Here is an 18,225-nt window from a genome sequence, read left to right on the forward strand (position 1 = left end):
GGGGCTTGCCCCATTAGTCCTGTAGAGAAATCAGTGAAAGTTAGACATATAAGCCAAGAGTGGGCACATCCAATAAGCCTCATGGCAGATGCTGGTCCTTACTCTTCTTTTACAAGATTCCCTGTATATATTCTCTCTTCTCTATTCTATTTCCATGTGCAGGAACTTTTAAACAGAGGTGGTGACATTAATCATTGGGAGGACACCCACCCAGTTTTCCTCTGCCACTTTATCCCTCCTTCTACAATGTGCACTTATAGAGTCACTAGTCCTTGTCCTGTAGAGACAGTCCACCGGCTGTGCTACTCCTCCATATTATTTTTAGAGTTTTAATGCTGGCTGACTTTACAAGTACAGGACCATATTAGCTCACTTCATCCATACCTCAAATTTATCAAAAATCTTAGTTGATGCCTCATCTCTGTCTGTCAATGGTAACACAAAAGGGCATTATAGCTATCGATGAAATACCACAGGCTTGATGAATAGTCAATCCAAGCGATGTCAAACAATGAAAAACATATGAAAGCCAATGGCTGAAGGGAACTGACCTAAACCCCATTTTCTCTATATACATCTTATTGCACTTTTTTTGAAGAGTTAATGACACGATCAAACTGCCAAATAAGCAATCAATCAATCAATCAATTAATCAATCATTTATATAGCGCGGCAAATCAACTGTAAGGGTCTCAAGGCGCTGGGGTTGCTAGATGCTGCGAGGTGACTTTGCTCATTCAAACAACCAGGTTTTGAGTTCTCTCCTGAATTGCTGCTGAACGATGAGGCAGTCCTAAAGAGCAGTGTTCCAAGCTTTGGTCACTAGATGTGAGAAGGAGCATCCCACGCTGTTGGCTCAACAGAACCAAAAGGCTTCAGTGAGGAAGAAGGAAGGGGATTGTTGGTGTCTGGTGGGTTGATTTAAGGTCAGGCATTTGTTGATGTGTGCTGGTTCTACGATATGCAGGGCTTTGTATGCATTGGTCAGCATCTTGACCTGACATCTCTTCTTGATCGGAGCCAGTATAGCTTCTTCAGGTGGGGTGTGATGTGGGTCTGTCTGGGGAGGCAGAGGATGAGTCTTGCCCCTGAGTTCTCGATTGCCTGTAGTCTCTTCAGGAAGCGTGTGGTGATTCCTACGTAGAGATTGTTCCTGTAGTCCAGTCTGCTAGTGACGAGGGCCTGCATGACGCTTCTTCTAGTATCGACTGGAAGCTACCCGAAGATTTTGCAGAGCATGCGTAAAGTGTGGAAGCAGGTAGATGAGACTGAGTTTACCTGTTGCTTCATGGATAGCTTGCTGTCCAGGTAGATGCTCGGGTTGTGGCCATGGTCTGTCAGGTGTTGTGGAGGGGGGGGGGCAAGTTCCATAGGCCACCATGTGTTTCCATGGCGAGGTGCTGTTCCCTAAGATGAGGAGCTCTGTCCTGCCTGTATTCAGCCTTAGGCAGTTGTCTTTAATCCAGTTGATGACGTTCATCATATATCTGTGGAAGTTTGCTCTGGTGGCGGAGGAGTCTTCTGACAGAGACAGAATGAGCTGGGTGTCGTTGGCGGAGGAAATTATGTTGAGTCTGTGCAATCTGATGGCATTGGCCAAGAGAGTCATGCACATGTTGAAGATGGTGGGGGTGTAGGATGATTCTTGAGGGACACCGTAGATTACATTCTTGATTTCCAAGGTGAACGGTGGGAGACAGATTCTCTGGGTTCTTCTGGTGAGGTTCTGAGGCAATCTATTTAAGGACATTTCCTTGCATCCCTTTTTCAATAAATTGATGGAGGAAAACAGTAAAACCCATCATGGAATTTACATTTAAGCTAGAGGGAACAAAAGAGTAATCCTAGAGTACACTTTCCTTCTAGGTCAAACCCCCAACCTACTGTGAACTCAAATCCATTGACCTTATGTGTGCTCCCTCCAAATTCTCTCTCGCCAAGGCCAATTCTCCAACAAGTTACAGTGCTTCTACCTTTTTGTTAGACTAGTACACTTGGGCAGATCCATTGGATTCATTTGTTAAATCATTGATCTTTAGCTCACATTTAATTTGTAGATGTATCACAAAGATAAATACCCCTCTGTGTTTATTCATTCTGTGCAGGTACAGAGAACAGCTTTGAAACTGTGGAATTGACGTATGAGAACATCACCAATCCCTGGAGCCCGCGCCACAGAATCGTGCAGCCAAGACTTCAGCGCACACATCGTTTGACTGAGCGTGAGGCCGCCTTTCCCTTCGGGAAATCGCTACCCAAGTACTTGATGTTTTACAACCCAAACAAGCAGAACCGCTGGTCTTCACAAAGGAGTTACCGCATCCAGTACAATTCCCATGGAGACCGAGTTCTCCCCAGGGGTTGGAGAGAGGAAAATGGTATCTCGTGGTCACGGTAAGGACACAGATTTGAAATGATGGTACTTGGTAAGGGATCACCAAAAATATTGTTTCTATTTCAGGTGGGCATGCCTAGAAAAACTGTGTCCAGATGTAGAGGTCAGTTGTTCTAGAGTATAGGGTTGAACTCTGGAGTCCATATTTTGACCTTTATGTCATGGTCTAAAGGTCATATTAGTAGTCATATATTTGTCTAGGGATCAGTACATGGGTTATTGATGGGGGAGGCGGATTTGCTTCCCACGTGAGGGCACAATTCTGTTGCACAAACTGGAGATAGCACAGCACAAAGCACTAAGGGCCATTTTGAGATGGATTATCTCTAGTTGAGGAGATACTGGGCCCAGAGTTACCAATTCCGGCTGGTATCTCCAATCCAGTTACCAGTCATCATGTACCCAGAATAGGGATTAATTTGCACAACCTCAAATTGTTGCATCAATTGCTGCAAATAATTTTCGATTTCTGCTTCTTTCCAATGTACATTTTCCTTCTGCTTTCAGCAGAAAACAATGTGTATGTAAGTAAATGCCTCTTTTTGTTCAAAGTTTTGGACTGATGCTGTTGCTGGTTTTATGACTCCAGAACTGCAATGAGGCCTGCTAACCAGACCTCAGTGTAAGTGTTCTTACCCTTACAAAGTGTATGTTGAATCGGTTAAACCCAATTGGCATAAGCTGATTTAATTATAAGTCCCTTGTAGGGGTTACCGAGGGCATGTAAAACAGAGTGCCCCCGCCAGAGTTGCAGCACTGGTTGTGCCACCTTGTGTCAGACAACATACAAAATGACTCCCAGCCTGCCACTGCAGCCTGGAAGAGCATTTTAAACTGTCAGTTTAACTTTGCCATTTAAACCAATAGCAAAACCCTCAATTCCTTTTACAATATATGTAAGCCTCCCCTAAGGAAAGCCTATGGGAAAATGAGGCAGGGTGCTATATAGTATTTAGTAGGGGGAATGCTTTTAATTTCTCCTGATAGCAAAATTTCCAAAGTGTAATTTTGCTGGAGATAAGTTAGTAGCCACATTGATTCACACAGAGTTACTGGCTGACCCCTCAGCCCAACTAACCTCTAAATGGGACTACTAAAATGAGTACATCGCGGTATCAAATTAATTGTGACGTTAACCTAACTTGATGCCCAAGGTGAATTTAATGTCACTTTAAAGGAAAAGCAACTTTTAGAATTTTGCCACTCTGTAGTCAGGTTTGTCCAGTGGCCCCACCCAGTTTCTGTCCACTAGTCAGCTTACTGTGGAAGTGTGTGAACAACTCCCAGACTTAGGAACAGTGGCAGACTCCTACAAAGGGAGATGTTACCTACCCCCTTTGCAGGAAGTCACTCAGGGCATTGGCTCAAAATGCAAGCTTCAAAAGTGCCTTTGGTGGGCAAATGACAATCACACTCCTGAAGGGTTTCCCTTTATTCAAGTAGACAGGCTGGTGGTGGGAACAGAGAGGAGAGATGAGTGCCCAGACAGGTTTACCAGTGGGTGGTTAGCCCACAGTTGGCCACAACTCTGTGGTGGGCTATCAAGGTTCTAACATCCAAGGAAGAGTTCAGACAACTTAAAATAGCAGAATAGTGCACCCTGGGGTTGCTAGATGCTACACATAGCTGGAAGTCGTAATAGGTTGAGATGGTTCTTGGTAGCCCTTTGGCTAATGATCACATCATCCTTCCAGGGCACTTTCTGGGCATAGATATGGCACCTATGGAATCCTGAACCTCTGATCACTACGGAACTGGAGAAAGAGCTGAAACAGATTTGCTCTGCTGACCCCTGGTCCTGGCAAAGGGAGGCTGCACTGTCTGCTGGACTGTACTTGTTTCACCTTGGACTACTGAAGAAAGAATTGTGTCTGTGGCTCTTTGCTTGAGGTAAAGTCACTCCGTAGCCTCAGACCAAAGAAGTGGCTCCAAGTGTCAGTCGGCTGACTCCCTGAAGCCAGCACTAGTGAGTTCAAAACTGAAGTATGCCAACTTGGCAAGTCAGTAGCCACTCCTGGTGAATCACAGCTGACCACCGCTGGGCACACCAAGAGACCAATTCTTGATTGCCAAAAGTTGCATCCTAGTCTGCTGGACCCAGGAGTGTCATCTGAGACAAGATTGGTCGCCCAAGAGGGGCATTAGCCTCTGACACAGGATACCTCTGGACCTGCTTTACTGGAGAGAGGTAGCCCAGCAACACCTAGTCTTCTACTGGCTCAAAGAGGGACCCGACTACTGTGGCTACGGTCGCCCCACCTGCTCCATGAACTGAGGAATACCTGCAAGGATACCCCCATCGACCACACAGCACCAAGAGCAACATTGAACATCCTCCAGCCCCTGCATCCTCAGCATCAGGACCACTCCATTAACGTCTATGGTGGTCATGGTGTAAAGTTCAGAACTGGACAGGGGAACACTATGGTGACCATGTAACCGTCCAAATACTTCTTAATGGACCCCTCTGTACTTCTCACTACCTGAGTTGGTCACCCTAGTCAGGCAGGAGTAGCCACAAATAACTCTTTCACACTATTTAAAAGTTTCCAAACTTTACAGTTACCAATGCTTGTTTGTGGTTGTGACTAAAAGAACTGAGATTTCTGTTTTTTGTTTTAAATCTATATCTCAGAACCCCTACAGTGGATTTTGCTTACCTTTAGTCTAGTAATTCATAAAAATATAATCTATTTTTATAAATTGGCGTTGGATTTCTTTAGTGTTGTTTGTTTTTCTTATTTCATAGTTTGGTGCTTCTAAATGCTTTATGCTAGTTCCTTTATTTAGGCCTTGCTGCTCAAGACCACAGCTACCCTGGTTTGAGCTAAAGGTTTTACAAACAAGCCTGACTGGACCCAAGACAGTTTTTGGTAATGTATTACACTGTAAGGTTGCACAACCATACCATATAAAACACTCAAATCCTCACAGTGTGACAAAGCCTTTGGTTTAACCAGAAGTGGGAAGAAATGTCATAAAACACTGAATATTGCAATTGTTTATCCCAATGAGCCACGCTTGCCAAGGACTCAGAATATGCACCTGCATGGTGGCTCGTCTGCTGCTCAGTATGTTTGTGTGAGATGGCTGCTACCAGTTGAAGGGCCCTGAAGTCACAGCAACACATTTCCATGTGTGAGCCTACAGAACCCACCTCAGGTGGCGGGAAGTATGCAGAGTGCCCATCTTCAGACATCAACAGAGCAGCCCTTGGTGGAGTCTGAGTAGGGGCACTCCGTTGATGCTGAGAAGTCTCCAATATCCTCTGTGCCCACTTCCAAGACTCCTATAAATGTCAGAGAGACACAATAAATCTGAATCTTTACCTGGGCAGTGCACATTTAGAGCACCTTAATTGGCTCTTTTTTTCCAATGCCCATGATTCAGTAATATTGAGGATGCACTTGGGCCAAAGCATTCCTACTGCCCGTGGACATATTCCATTGCATTATTCCTTTGGTCAAAGTATATTAATTTCAATTCCAGTTTCATGATGCATCATGGCGTTTGCCTAAGTGTTTGCAAACAGAAGCAGTGTTGCACAGTGGCTTATTATGGCTGTTATTTGATTTGAACTGGAATTAATATACTTTGACCAAAGGAATAATGCAATGGAATATTTGCGGCTGAAAACTTGCAGGTGGTGTAATGGGAAACTTCAACCTTCTACGCAAATAGAAATACTGATGCCCTGAGGAAGTTCACAGGTGGTGAACGAAACACGTTGGCTGCTGTCTATTATATTGAAGAGAATAAAGGATACGATTGGATAAACATGTTTGGATGTTTACTTCCTATATTAAATTTGTCTGTGCCCTTCCAATTGCAGTGCACAAATATTGGAACATTATTGGATGCACTCTGGGGAGCATTGGGTGCCTGGTTTGAGAGCACGACATAATGTAGTACTTGGGACAAGGGGGAGGGGCAGTTTGAGTTTTTGGCTCACTGCTCTGGTTGGACGATATTACTGCCCATGCACATTTTGAAAATCTCCCTAAATATTGCATGGACACACACAGTCCACCACCTCTACTGCATTCAAGTAATCAGCAACACCTTCTGTATTCCCAAAGAACCCCAAAATCCCAAAAGAGGGTTTAAACACTCACATTAATCTGACCCTTAGCTTGAATTCTGTGTTCAGCTCAAGAGGTTCCAATTTGATTATTGTGTCCTGTTTAGAAAACTGCAGTGTGGAGATTAAACTAGATTTATTCTAAATTCACCTCACAACTAACATAATTCAATACTCTTGAAGCCCAAACACCAACTGGCTGAACTTTCCTTCTAGGTCTAAATCTTCATGATATTCTCAGATCACTCTCATCTTATCTTTATCTGTGCTTCTTTCTCACACCTAAGTCATGTTATAGTACCCTTCCCTCCCCCATTGCAGGATAGCACCATATTGTTGAGGTGCCATGTAATCAAGAACTTATTTGCTAAAGTTCATCACCAATGTAAGATATCTCAAACCAATTCCCTTTTCTTCTCCAATGCTGTGGTATAGAGGCTCCACTGTTTTGACAATGTGTCCAGCCCCTCACTCTATCCAACTGACATGTCAGCTCCCTTCTTTATTAATCTGTCCTTGATCCATTTAACATCACCTAACACAACATAGTTTGTACCAACTACATCGAATCCATAAGGGGTAATGCTTAGCCATGTGGTTGGGTTCTTAATTATTTGAACATGACCCTTATGTAAAGTCCATGGTTCTTTGTCCCCATTTTACAGTCAAAGCGAGATTTGTTGATATACACTGAAACACCTACTCAAAATCATCATCTATCTTTTCCATCTAACTAAATGATGCTAGAGACAGCTAAGTCCCATGAGTTATTCTTCTTGATAATACAGTTTTCATTTAATGTTACTGTGGAGCATCAAGAATTACCCTCATAAGTACACTTTTCCAATAACAGAAATCTTCCCTTAATAAATTGTTCAACAAGCTGCATTCATAGATATGTGTAAGAATTATACCCTGATTTGTGGTGACTTTCAATCAACATAGTACAGATGAAATCACAAATTGTGTAAGAACACAGCTGCAGCTCTTTAGCAGTAATTACCTGTGTTTGCTAAAGGCACTTCTGAAAAATGACACTTCCTTAGTAGTGGAAACTCTCATGACAAGGTGAACCGCAACGCAGAAACTACCTGGCACAACAGTCCAGTAACAATAGAACAGTAATAAAAATAGTGCTTTGTTCCTTAGAGTCTACAATCAACTGCTCCAGTAGCTGGTGTGTCACTGTCATAGCTTAAACTGCTAGAACCATAGGTCATTGACGTGTTGTCACATACTGTGGAATCACAATCCTCAGCACCATAAGCCATTGCTGGCTCATCCTTCTCTTGATCAAGATGCACTATATGGACTAAATCAACCACATAGCCTCTCACAACTCTTGGCCATATCACCATACCATCCCGTATAATAGCTAATTTCTAAGAGGAAAGTTCCTAGTGTACACTTCAAATCCAGATTTATCACACATCAGCATTTGTCTACACTTTTATCATATATTCATGTGTTGAATCCTAGTTAGAATGCATCTTTTTTGTGATTCCATCCTGGCGAAGAGGGCAGCAGGGCTGCAGCACAGAAGGGAAACCTCAGTCGTAATGATGACACCCCCAATGTCACACCCTCCGCCTACAAGCCACTCAAGACCAGGGTAGTTTCTGCCAGTACCCTTCCGTCACGGGCAGGTTAAAAATTTCCCAGCCCAACACGCTTGTGCCAGAAGAGGACTTGTGAACGCTCGTATTCATTGGACTCCAACCAGCCGATATTCTGGTCAAGATGACCTAACCCTTCAGGTTATATTCATTTTTCCCACAGTGACCAAAACTTATTTCTCTTGCTGGGGGGGGGGCGGGGGGCACTATGTTCTAAACGATACAAGTTATTGACTGCTGTCAGCCATTTGTGTATAGTTGGACTCGAGGGGAGGACCCACTTTAAGCAGATCTCCCATCTGAGTAGGAGGATTATCACAAACAGCAGGAGTCTTTGATGTCTGTCAAACTTCTGACCTTGCGCTTCCCCCTTCGGCACCCCAGAAAGGACCATTGAGAGGCTTACCTTAACTTCTGGGCTAATTACATTCATGAGCACCTTACCCACATCTTGCCTGAACTGTTTAAGACTGGGGCACTGCCAAAACATATGAAAATCATTTGCTTTCTCTTCATTGCACCGTGGACAGTTTTTCTTAGTCTTTCCCAGGGCTGTTAACTTCTCCGGCGACCAGTAGGCACTATGCAATGTGAACAGATGATTTTTCTTTAAGGAGGCAGATTTAACTGTGAGCCAAAGTGTTGCCATAGATACTTACCAGAGGTTGATGACATCCATCGCTGGCAGATCCTTTTCCCACTTCTTTTCTGGCAAGGGGGGAGACTCTTCCCCTGCCTCTATTAACCGCCAACACCATAAGGCAACTTCTTTATGATCGGTGTGTCTCTGAAGCAGTCTCTTCTCCCAAATTCTGTTCCCTTGCCCTTCCTTCGGAAGCGTACTCACCCAACTCACCAACTGGTAATACTTAAATTTAGAAATCGAGCCCCCACTTGCTCTGTGAATATAGACCAGCATAACAAAGCGAGACCCTCTTTAATATGTCCCCATTTCACCAAACCCTTCTCCTGTAAGGGGATGGATAACTTATCTTGGAGACATTCCAGAGTGCCTGGTGAGTCCTGGATGGGAGCCGAGCTGCTATAATATGATACCCCTAGGACTCGCTGGACTTGAATCCATGCCACTCTCAGAGTCTTTATCCTGACCCTCCTAAAATATTTCGGATGGCCAAATTTGAATAAAAAATAATCTCCTGTCTCCGGGAGGTGTCTACTCATTGCCCTGAAATGAGGGGTGAAACTGAGGCTATCATTTAGTAACCTTCTTATATTTCTTAGCTGAAATGCCAAATAGTAATTATAAAAATCAGGAGTTGCAATGTCCCTTGATCTTTCTTCTTACACAGCTTCTTCCAAGTGATGTGAACTCCCCTTCATGCCCACACACAAGAAGTAAAATCCCCCTGTAGCTTTTTGAACCACCCCAATTTAAACTCTAAAGGGATTGAATTAAACAAAAAGGTAAACTTTGATAGAATAATCATCCTTAAAACATTCGATCTACCAATAAGGGATAGTGGAAGACCAGCCCATATCTTTAATAACTTCTTTGTGTCTGCCCATACCTTGTTAAAATTGACCTGGGCAACCTCCTCCAGATTAGCTGTAATTTGCACCCCCAAATATTTTATCGCCTGTTTAACCAAAGGGCTGTTATAGATGGTATTTCAACAAATAATTTCTATGTTCTGCTGGTTTACCAAATAAGCTGACTCCCTCCCAAACTCCTTGAAAGAATGTTAAATGTTTGGGAGGGACCCAGCTACATCCCTAGTATATATCATTAAATCATCTGCATTCAGTGCTACTTTCTTCCCCCATCCTTTACATTGAAGGGCATAATATTTATGTTCCTTCTAATCATTGTAGCCAAAGCTTCAATATACAAGTTGAAAAGGAGGGGGGAAAGTGGACAGCCTTGGCAAATCCCTTGCCTAATTTTTAATTGCTGTGACAGATTGCCATTAATCAATATTCTGGCCACTGGGTTCTTATACAAGGCCCTTATTGAACTGGAAAAAACATCCCCGAATCTATAGACCTCCATGACCATCTGTAAAAAGGGCCAGCTAACCCCAATCAAATGCTTTAGCAGCATCAACAGTAAGGACTGCTAAGGGAAAATCGTCCTGAAGTGCCAGATCTATAGGACCAAGTAAGTTGTGTGTTAATTCATAAAGTTGTGTCCCCTTAATAAAGCCCTTCTGAACATCGTGCACCAAAGTACCAACCACCCTTTTAAACCTCTTTGATAGAACATGGGTATTAATTTTATAATCTGAATTCAGTAATGAAATGGGTCTATATGACTCACATCGTGCTGGGTTTTTGTTAGGTTTCAATATTAAACTAATAATAGCCTCATCCCATTGCGTCCACTTCACATTCCGACGCGAGACCTCCCACCTCCGCACTCAACCCATCCCTCGTTGACAGTGGAACAAGATCCCTGAAGAGCAACTCTTCTCCGCTCTCGCCGCCAACCAACCCACCCTCACCACCGACTCCAACGACGCAGCTCTCAACCTCACAAACTGGATCTCCAACTGCGCTGACAACCTTGCTCCCCTCAAACGCACGCATCGACAGACCAACACCAAAAAACCTCTCTGGTTCTCTGACACCCTCAAAGAATCAAAGAAAACTTGTCGTGCCCTTGAGAAGGCCTGGCGCAAGGACCACACCGCTGACAACATGACCGCCCTCAAGAACGCTACACGCGAACACCACCACCTGATCCGCACTGCCAAAAGGAACTTTTTCACCGACAGACTAGACAAAAACAGCCACAACAGCAGAGAACTCTTCAGCATCGTCAAAGAGTTCTCTAACCCCAGCGCCAGCGCCAACGCCGTCACGCCCTCACAGGATTTGTGCGAATCCCTCGCCACTTTCTTCCATCGCAAGATCAGCGACCTCCACGACAGCTTCGGACACCAGACCCAACCATACACCACTGAACCCGCTTCCCCGGACATCACCCTCAACAACTGGACCCACATCAACACGGAAGAAACCAAATCCATCATGAACTCTATCCACTCCGGCGCCCCTTCGGACCCCTGCCCGCACTTCATCTTTAACAAAGCCGACGACATCATCGCCCCGCACCTCCAGACCGTCATCAACTCTTCTTTTTCTTCTGCTACCTTCCCCGAATGCTGGAAGCACGCTGAAGTCAACGCCCTACTAAAGAAACCTACGGCTGACCCAAGCGACCTGAAAAACTTCCGCCCCATCTCTCTTCTACCTTTCCCAGCCAAGGTAATAGAAAAGACCGTCAACAAACAGCTGACCACCTTCCTGGAAGACAACAACCTGCTCGACCCGTCACAAACCGGATTCCGAACCAACCACAGCACGGAAACCGCCCTCATCTCAGTCACAGACGACATCAGAACCCTGATGGACAACGGTGAAACAGTCGCCCTCATTCTCCTCGACCTCTCGGCTGCCTTTGACACCGTCTGTCACCGCACCCTAATCACCCGCCTACGCTCCACCGGGATCCAAGGCCAGGCCCTGGACTGGATCGCCTCCTTCCTCGCTAACCGCTCCCAAAGAGTTTACCTCCCTCCGTTTCGCTCAGAACCCACCAAGATCATCTGCGGCGTACCTCAAGGCTCATCGCTCAGCCCGACACTCTTCAATGTCTACATGAGCCCCCTCGCCGACATCGTACGCAAGCACGACATCATCATCACCTCCTACGCCGACGACACCCAACTTGTACTCTCCCTCACCAAGGACCCCGCCAGCGCCAAGACCAACCTACAAGAGGGTATGAAGGACGTCGCAGATTGGATGAGGCTCAGCCGCCTAAAGCTGAACTCTGAAAAAACGGAAGTCCTCATCCTCGGCAACACCGCGTCCGCCTGGGACGACTCCTGGTGGCCCACGGCCCTCGGCACCGCACCGACCCCCGCAGACCACGCCCGCAACCTCGGCTTCATCTTGGACCCTCTTCTCACCATGACCAAGCAAGTCAACGCCGTGTCCTCCGCCTGCTTCCTCACTCTCCGCATGCTCCGCAAGATCTTCCGCTGGATCCCCGCCGACACCAGAAAAACCGTGACCCACGCCCTTGTCACGAGTCGCCTGGACTACGGCAACACCCTCTACGCCGGGACCACCGCCAAACTCCAAAACCGCCTGCAACGCATCCAAAACGCCTCGGCCCGCCTCATCCTCGACGTACCCCGCAACAGCCACATCTCCGCACACCTGAGACACCTGCATTGGCTTCCAGTCAGCAAAAGGATCACCTTCCGTCTTCTCACCCACGCACACAAAGCCCTCCACAACAAGGGACCGGAATACCTCAACAGACGCCTCAGCTTCTACGTCCCCACCCGCCCCCTCCGCTCCGCTGGCCTCGCACTTGCTGCCGTCCCTCGCACCCGCCGCTCCACGGCGGGTGGGAGATCTTTCTCCTTCCTGGCGGCCAAGACCTGGAACTCCCTCCCCACCAGCCTCAGGACCACCCAGGACCACTCCGCTTTCCGGAGACTCCTAAAGACTTGGCTGTTCGAGCAGCGATAACCCCCCCTTTCCCCCCTAGCGCCTTGAGACCCGCACGGGTGAGTAGCGCACTTTATAAATGTTAATGATTTGATTTGATTTGATGATTTCTGCATCTCTAGACCCTCAGAAAAAAAATAATGAATTAATTCCAACATGATTGGGGCCAACTCATCCTTGAGTATTCTATACAATTCATTTGGTGAGCTATTAGGGCCAGGTGCTTTCCTCCTTTTTTAGGCTCTATAAGGCTTGGTGTATCTCTTCCATGTCTATCTTTACTGTCAACTCATGCCTTGATGATCCATCTAGCCTAGTGAGGGGAATGTCACCCAGGAAACCCCTAATCTGGTCCTCCATATATCAATTTAAAAAAAAGGAGATAAAAGCATCTTCTGTCTCAGCTTCCCCTCTGAAGTAACACCCAGTGTCTTCTTTTTTAATAGATGTAATACTGTTTCTTGTCTGTTCTACTTTTGTTTTCCATGCCAAAAGTTTGCTACATCCTTCCCCATACTCACAATGTCCGAACCAACTGCTTTCCCATTTTCTTTTATTCTTAGTATCTAAAAAAGCCTCAAGGTCTACCCTGGCCCTCTTCATCTGAATGTCCAGAGTATTTGATTGTTGTTCATCCAAGGACACATGGGCCTTGAGTTGCAGCTCTTGTATAGCAGATTCAAGCTCTCCTATCTGTTTTCTCTCTTCTCTATGGCTATAGGCAGCCATGTTAAGTAACCTCCCTCTTATATAGGCCTTATAAGCATCCTAAACCACCTGTAGAGTAGTGGACCCATAATTTATAGCAAAAAAATAATTAGTCTCGCGCTATAAGCCTTCAATAATCAATTCATCAAAAAGCAAGACCCAGTTTACCGTCCACCTAGGGTGGTTGATTGGTTTATCAAGACTAAAACGAAGTTTCACTGCCGAGTGATCAGATAGGTGCTCCGCAGCGCGCCCCACATATTTAACTTTCCCACACAAACTTCTATGTACTAAAAAGAAATCAATCCTGGAACTATGGACAAATTCTTATTATAAAAGGTAAATCTTGGATCTATTCCGTTCTTCCAGCGCCAAATGTCTATCAGGCCCAGATCTTCCATCGCCTGCTACACCCAGGTTCTGGTGTTAGGTGACCTCACAGTACCTCTAAAGATAGACTTATCCAAAACTAGGTCCAACAGGACACTGAAATCGCTCCCTAACAGGACTGGATGATTTCCAACTCCTGCATCCTCACTCTTCTGTCCTCCATGGTAAAGGGGAGAGCAGTATCTTCTGAGACCTCAGCACCCCTAGAAAGAGTCTCAAAAAAGGAATACAGTGACGTGACAATCCTAGAGTCTTCTAAGGGAATAGTTCCCTTCATCCTGTGCACAGCGGGAATACTTTTAATTACCTTTTTTTACTACAGTTAGCAAAAAACCGCTGATTTTCAGACCTGTCACTGTTCTTTATGTTGTCACCAATTAGCCCACCTCTTGCACTGCCCCCCACCTCTTAGTGCTTTGAGAATGGCCCCAACTACCAGGAACTCAGTGAGGGCCCCCCCTTCCCTAACTCCAAAAAAGAATTAAGGGGACCCCCCCTACCTTTATGTAGCTTATGAGCTTGAAGGGATGAGACCGGGGCACATGCCCGTGTTCAGGTACGGGCTGGAGTCAGTCATGAACCTCCCAAGCTTGCAGCCTGCAGTGCTCCCAAATCTCTGGATGCCACCTCTCCCGGGATGGGAACAACGCTTCCCGCACCTCCTGTGCCACGGAAGTCAAACCCGGATGAGAAGCGTCTCCCTCAGCACAAACTCCAGGCTGCCTCCGCCCACAAGCCGGCACTGCGGCCACCTGCTGCTGTGAGCCGGATCTCTGTCCGGCTCAGACTTCAGTACTCGCATACACGGAGTGCTGCAAGCTCTCGATGTAAAAGGAAAGGAATCTGCTTCAGGTACGATTTAAAAAAAAAAAAATTCAATGCGTGGCATTAAAAAAACATAAAAGAGCTACCCAGGCTTCAGAGAGCTCCCGGCAGCGCTTGTTCAGCTGGCCACCATGTTCCCCCTTGGTTCCTTTCAAGCTGTTAGAATGCATTTTGCCTGTCTTTCTTCATTCCACCTTGAGAATCTCAAACATGTTAGTCCCCTTCTATAGGTAACATCAACAGTGAAAGGAAATCATACATTCAGTTTCTTGAAACATACAGATTATGAAGCAATACTTTACACTAAAAAGTCTAATAATCACTTAGCATTATGAGGTGATGCTGTGCCAGCTCTAGTGGCCTGAATAGAGCCCAGCATAGCTAAAGACATGCCTGGCCTCTTAACCCCTTCCTCTCAAACTGCAGGCCATCAACATCAATCTCTGGAGAGAAAAAAGAGATGAGAGGGGAGGAGATAAGATTGGGCTTGAAGAGAAAGAAGAAGCCATACTGGGACCACTAACATTTCCAAGAGCAGAGGAAAACAATTCCTCTGATGCCAGAATGGACAAATCAAATTCCCCTATGTCTTCTCCCTCCAAATAATTGTCAGGAGACAAGGAACCAGAGAAATTGGAGGGAATGCACACAGCAAGCTGTTTGACCACTGACAAGTCTACGCATCCACTCCTATTGTTTGAGGATCACTGAACCTAGAAAGAAATCTGGAAAGAAGATCATTGGATCGGTCTGGAAAGTGATCTGTCAAGGTGTTGCAGAACCTCTGAAAAATCATCTGAAACACCTCCCCTGATATTCTCAAATTCTGGATGGAGAGAACACCCTAGAATGTCTGCTATCCTGTTGTCCCTCCCTCAAATATGAATTGCTCTCAGAGATAGGAAATTATTTTCAGCCCTGTCCATTATTCTCTGAATTGTTAATTCAAGGACATAGCACCCGATTCACATTTTCTGCTCATATACACCATTGCTTTTGCATTGTCCGTTCTCACCTGTACATTGCTTTGAAAGATGAAGGACTGAAATCTCTGGAGAGTAATCCACACCACCCTGAAATCTCTTCAGTTGAAGGAATAGACTCTTTAATGTGCTTTCCAGGTTCCCTGTTTCACAAAGGGCCCAGCACTGCAACCCATCCCTTGGAGCTGGCATCCTTTGTCACTACTGTAGATTGCAGAGAGGAAAGAGAAACTTCTCTCTCCAAATTGACAGAGATTAATCACTACTGAAGAGATCTCAGAGCCTGCATCACCAGAAGCAGTCGCTCAAAATTGTTGGACACCAGTAGCCATGGTGTGTGGCCCATGAAAACACAAATAAAACTACTGCCATGTCCCCTTGTTCTCATAGGAATTCTCTTTGGAAGGTAGGCAAACTCTAAGTCTATCAGAAACCATGCCCAATGTACTTTAGGCTTTGAGAAGGCTACGATTCGACTTCCTGAACGTAATGAGAAACCTCTAGGATTTGCTGTACGTTCACAATGTCCAATTCCAAATTCAGAGCAAAATGGGAGACCAATAAAAGGTTGTCCAGATAAGGAAGGATGTGAATATTCATCTTGAGGAAGATTGCAATTACTGGAGCCAAAGTCTTGGTAGCTACCCTTGGAGATGCCTTCAAACCAAAATGAAGAACTCTGAATTTCCAATGACTGTTGCCCACCACAAACCTTGGAGGTTTTTGATTATGGGGGTAATAGGAATGTGTATGTAATCCCCCCTTAGATCTAGGAAACCATGGAAGGTTCCCAAAAGAACCAATACCATTACCTGATGTTCATATTAAAATGGATCATCATCAAGAAACAGTCAGCTCCTTGAGGGCTATTATCAAGCAATAATCCCCTGAAATTTTCTTATCTAGAAACACAGGAGCGTATCAACTGAGTGCTCTTTCAGAATTTGAAGCAGGTACAATAGCTCTCATCTGAAGTAGTAATGCAATGTTTCCTCGTAAAGCTTTACTCTTTTCTCGTGACATGGGATGTTGAGTCAAAGAAAACGGATCTCTGGAGGAAGAGATGAAAACTCTAGTGAGTAACCCTGGGAAATCACCTGAAGAACCCAGTCATCTGTGACCAGATTCTGCCCAGAACTAAGATGCAGAGTCAGCCTGCCCCTAACGGTCTTCTTCTTTAAAAAAGCCCTGGCGTGGTCCAGAGAGGTGATTGTTTCTAGGCCTCTTCTTTGTACTCCCCTTTGAGATTCAAGCTGAAACCGAAGGATCACATTTTGTTTCTCTAGGATTCTCGTAAGGCTACTGTCTTGTAGAAAAATTACCTTGAATCATGCTTAAAAGAATGGAAATCATTATTTGATGACATTTTCCAGCCTTTCTCCAAACCATTCATTGCCTGAAACAGCCCTTTTTTAAGAGACCATCTTTTGACTGGAATTAATTTTTAATCCTGTCTGATACAAATACATCCTGGAAGCTACCAACCGGCTAGCAGATATGGCTGAAACCTTCAGGTTATCAAACGCAATATATGGAAGATATCTTGCCTGGGCATCCATAGCTGCCAACAAATGAGCACAATCCTCTCCCTTTCGGATGACAGCAGATAGAGCTTGAAAATCTTTCACCAGGGACAGCGAAGCATAAAAAGAACACACCCCTGCTCTCAACTTTAAGTGAAGTCCAGGATAGGCCTTCTTTTGGGAGGCTTCAACCCATTTTGTACATTGGGTTTGGAATTACTGCTTCTTCAAACAACAACTTGGCAGACTGCACTATGAGGTTGGATAATAAGGGGACTATAGAGAGATTTTAAGCAAGATACATTTCCCTTACAGACAAAGAGAAAAATCTTACCACGAAACTTGGAATCAAAGTCTTTTTCCAGGTCCTTTCATTCCCTTCTTAGAAGCCCATGCCTAACCAAGTCAACAGAAAATCTGGGGAACAAGGGTTTGCTGAATTGCCTAAAAACAGTTATTGTCTCCCTGCAGGAGACAAACAACCACTCTACTCCTCTTGCTTGTTGAAGCATCAGAAATTGATCTGATCATGATCGGGAGTTTCTTATCAGAAACAGTGAGAGCTCCCTTGGAAGAGCCCTTCCTCACTCTATACCTGAGAGAATCTGACGAACTGAACACCCCCGAAGGTAAAGGGACAGATGTCTCCTCTTTTTGCTGTGCTCTGTTAAAAGTCACATTCATTTTTATGAGGCAAGAGGAGATTAATTGATTTGCCTAGAATCACAGGTTGTTAAGCAGACACCAGAACTAGAACCTGGTTCCGTGGTTCCAGAGTCAGCAGTTCTGACCATACCATCACATTCTATCCCCTCCATTGTGAATAGCCAACACCTAGCTCAAGCAGGTAGGAGTTATACATAATACCAACATTACCCCATAAAATATAAATCAAAAGGCGAAGGATCCAAGACAGACAAAATTTTACCTAAAGAAATGTAATACAGGATAAAATAAGTAACAACTTCCTGAAAAAATACTAAGCAAGTTTATCACAATATAGGAAAAGAAAAAGAACTTGCAATACAGACAAAGGGTATGACAATCTCCCTTCCCCATTTTTTTCTGAGTACTTTTGTTTCTTTTTTTTTAAATAGAGGCGGGACAAGACAACTGGTTTACTACTGAATACTAAGAAGCCCACACCAAAAACATTCCACACAGGTAAGTAGAATGCTTAATGAAAATAGACTTACTAGGAATTAGGAATTTAGCAAAT

The 18,225-nt window shown here is 44.9% G+C and overlaps 1 protein-coding gene across 1 annotated transcript in view; it reads left to right on the top strand.

Moving 5' to 3' along the window:
• AOC1 (amine oxidase copper containing 1) overlaps positions 1-18,225 on the top strand; it is a 353,649-nt gene that overhangs the window by 235,233 nt on the left and 100,191 nt on the right. Inside the window, exon 3 of the mRNA XM_069210758.1 lies at positions 2,106-2,394. Coding sequence (XP_069066859.1) covers positions 2,106-2,394 — 289 coding nt within the window. The remainder of the gene's footprint in view (positions 1-2,105; positions 2,395-18,225) is intronic.

This window comes from Pleurodeles waltl, chromosome 10, assembly GCF_031143425.1.
Source record: "Pleurodeles waltl isolate 20211129_DDA chromosome 10, aPleWal1.hap1.20221129, whole genome shotgun sequence".
NCBI classification, from domain to species: domain Eukaryota; kingdom Metazoa; phylum Chordata; class Amphibia; order Caudata; family Salamandridae; genus Pleurodeles; species Pleurodeles waltl.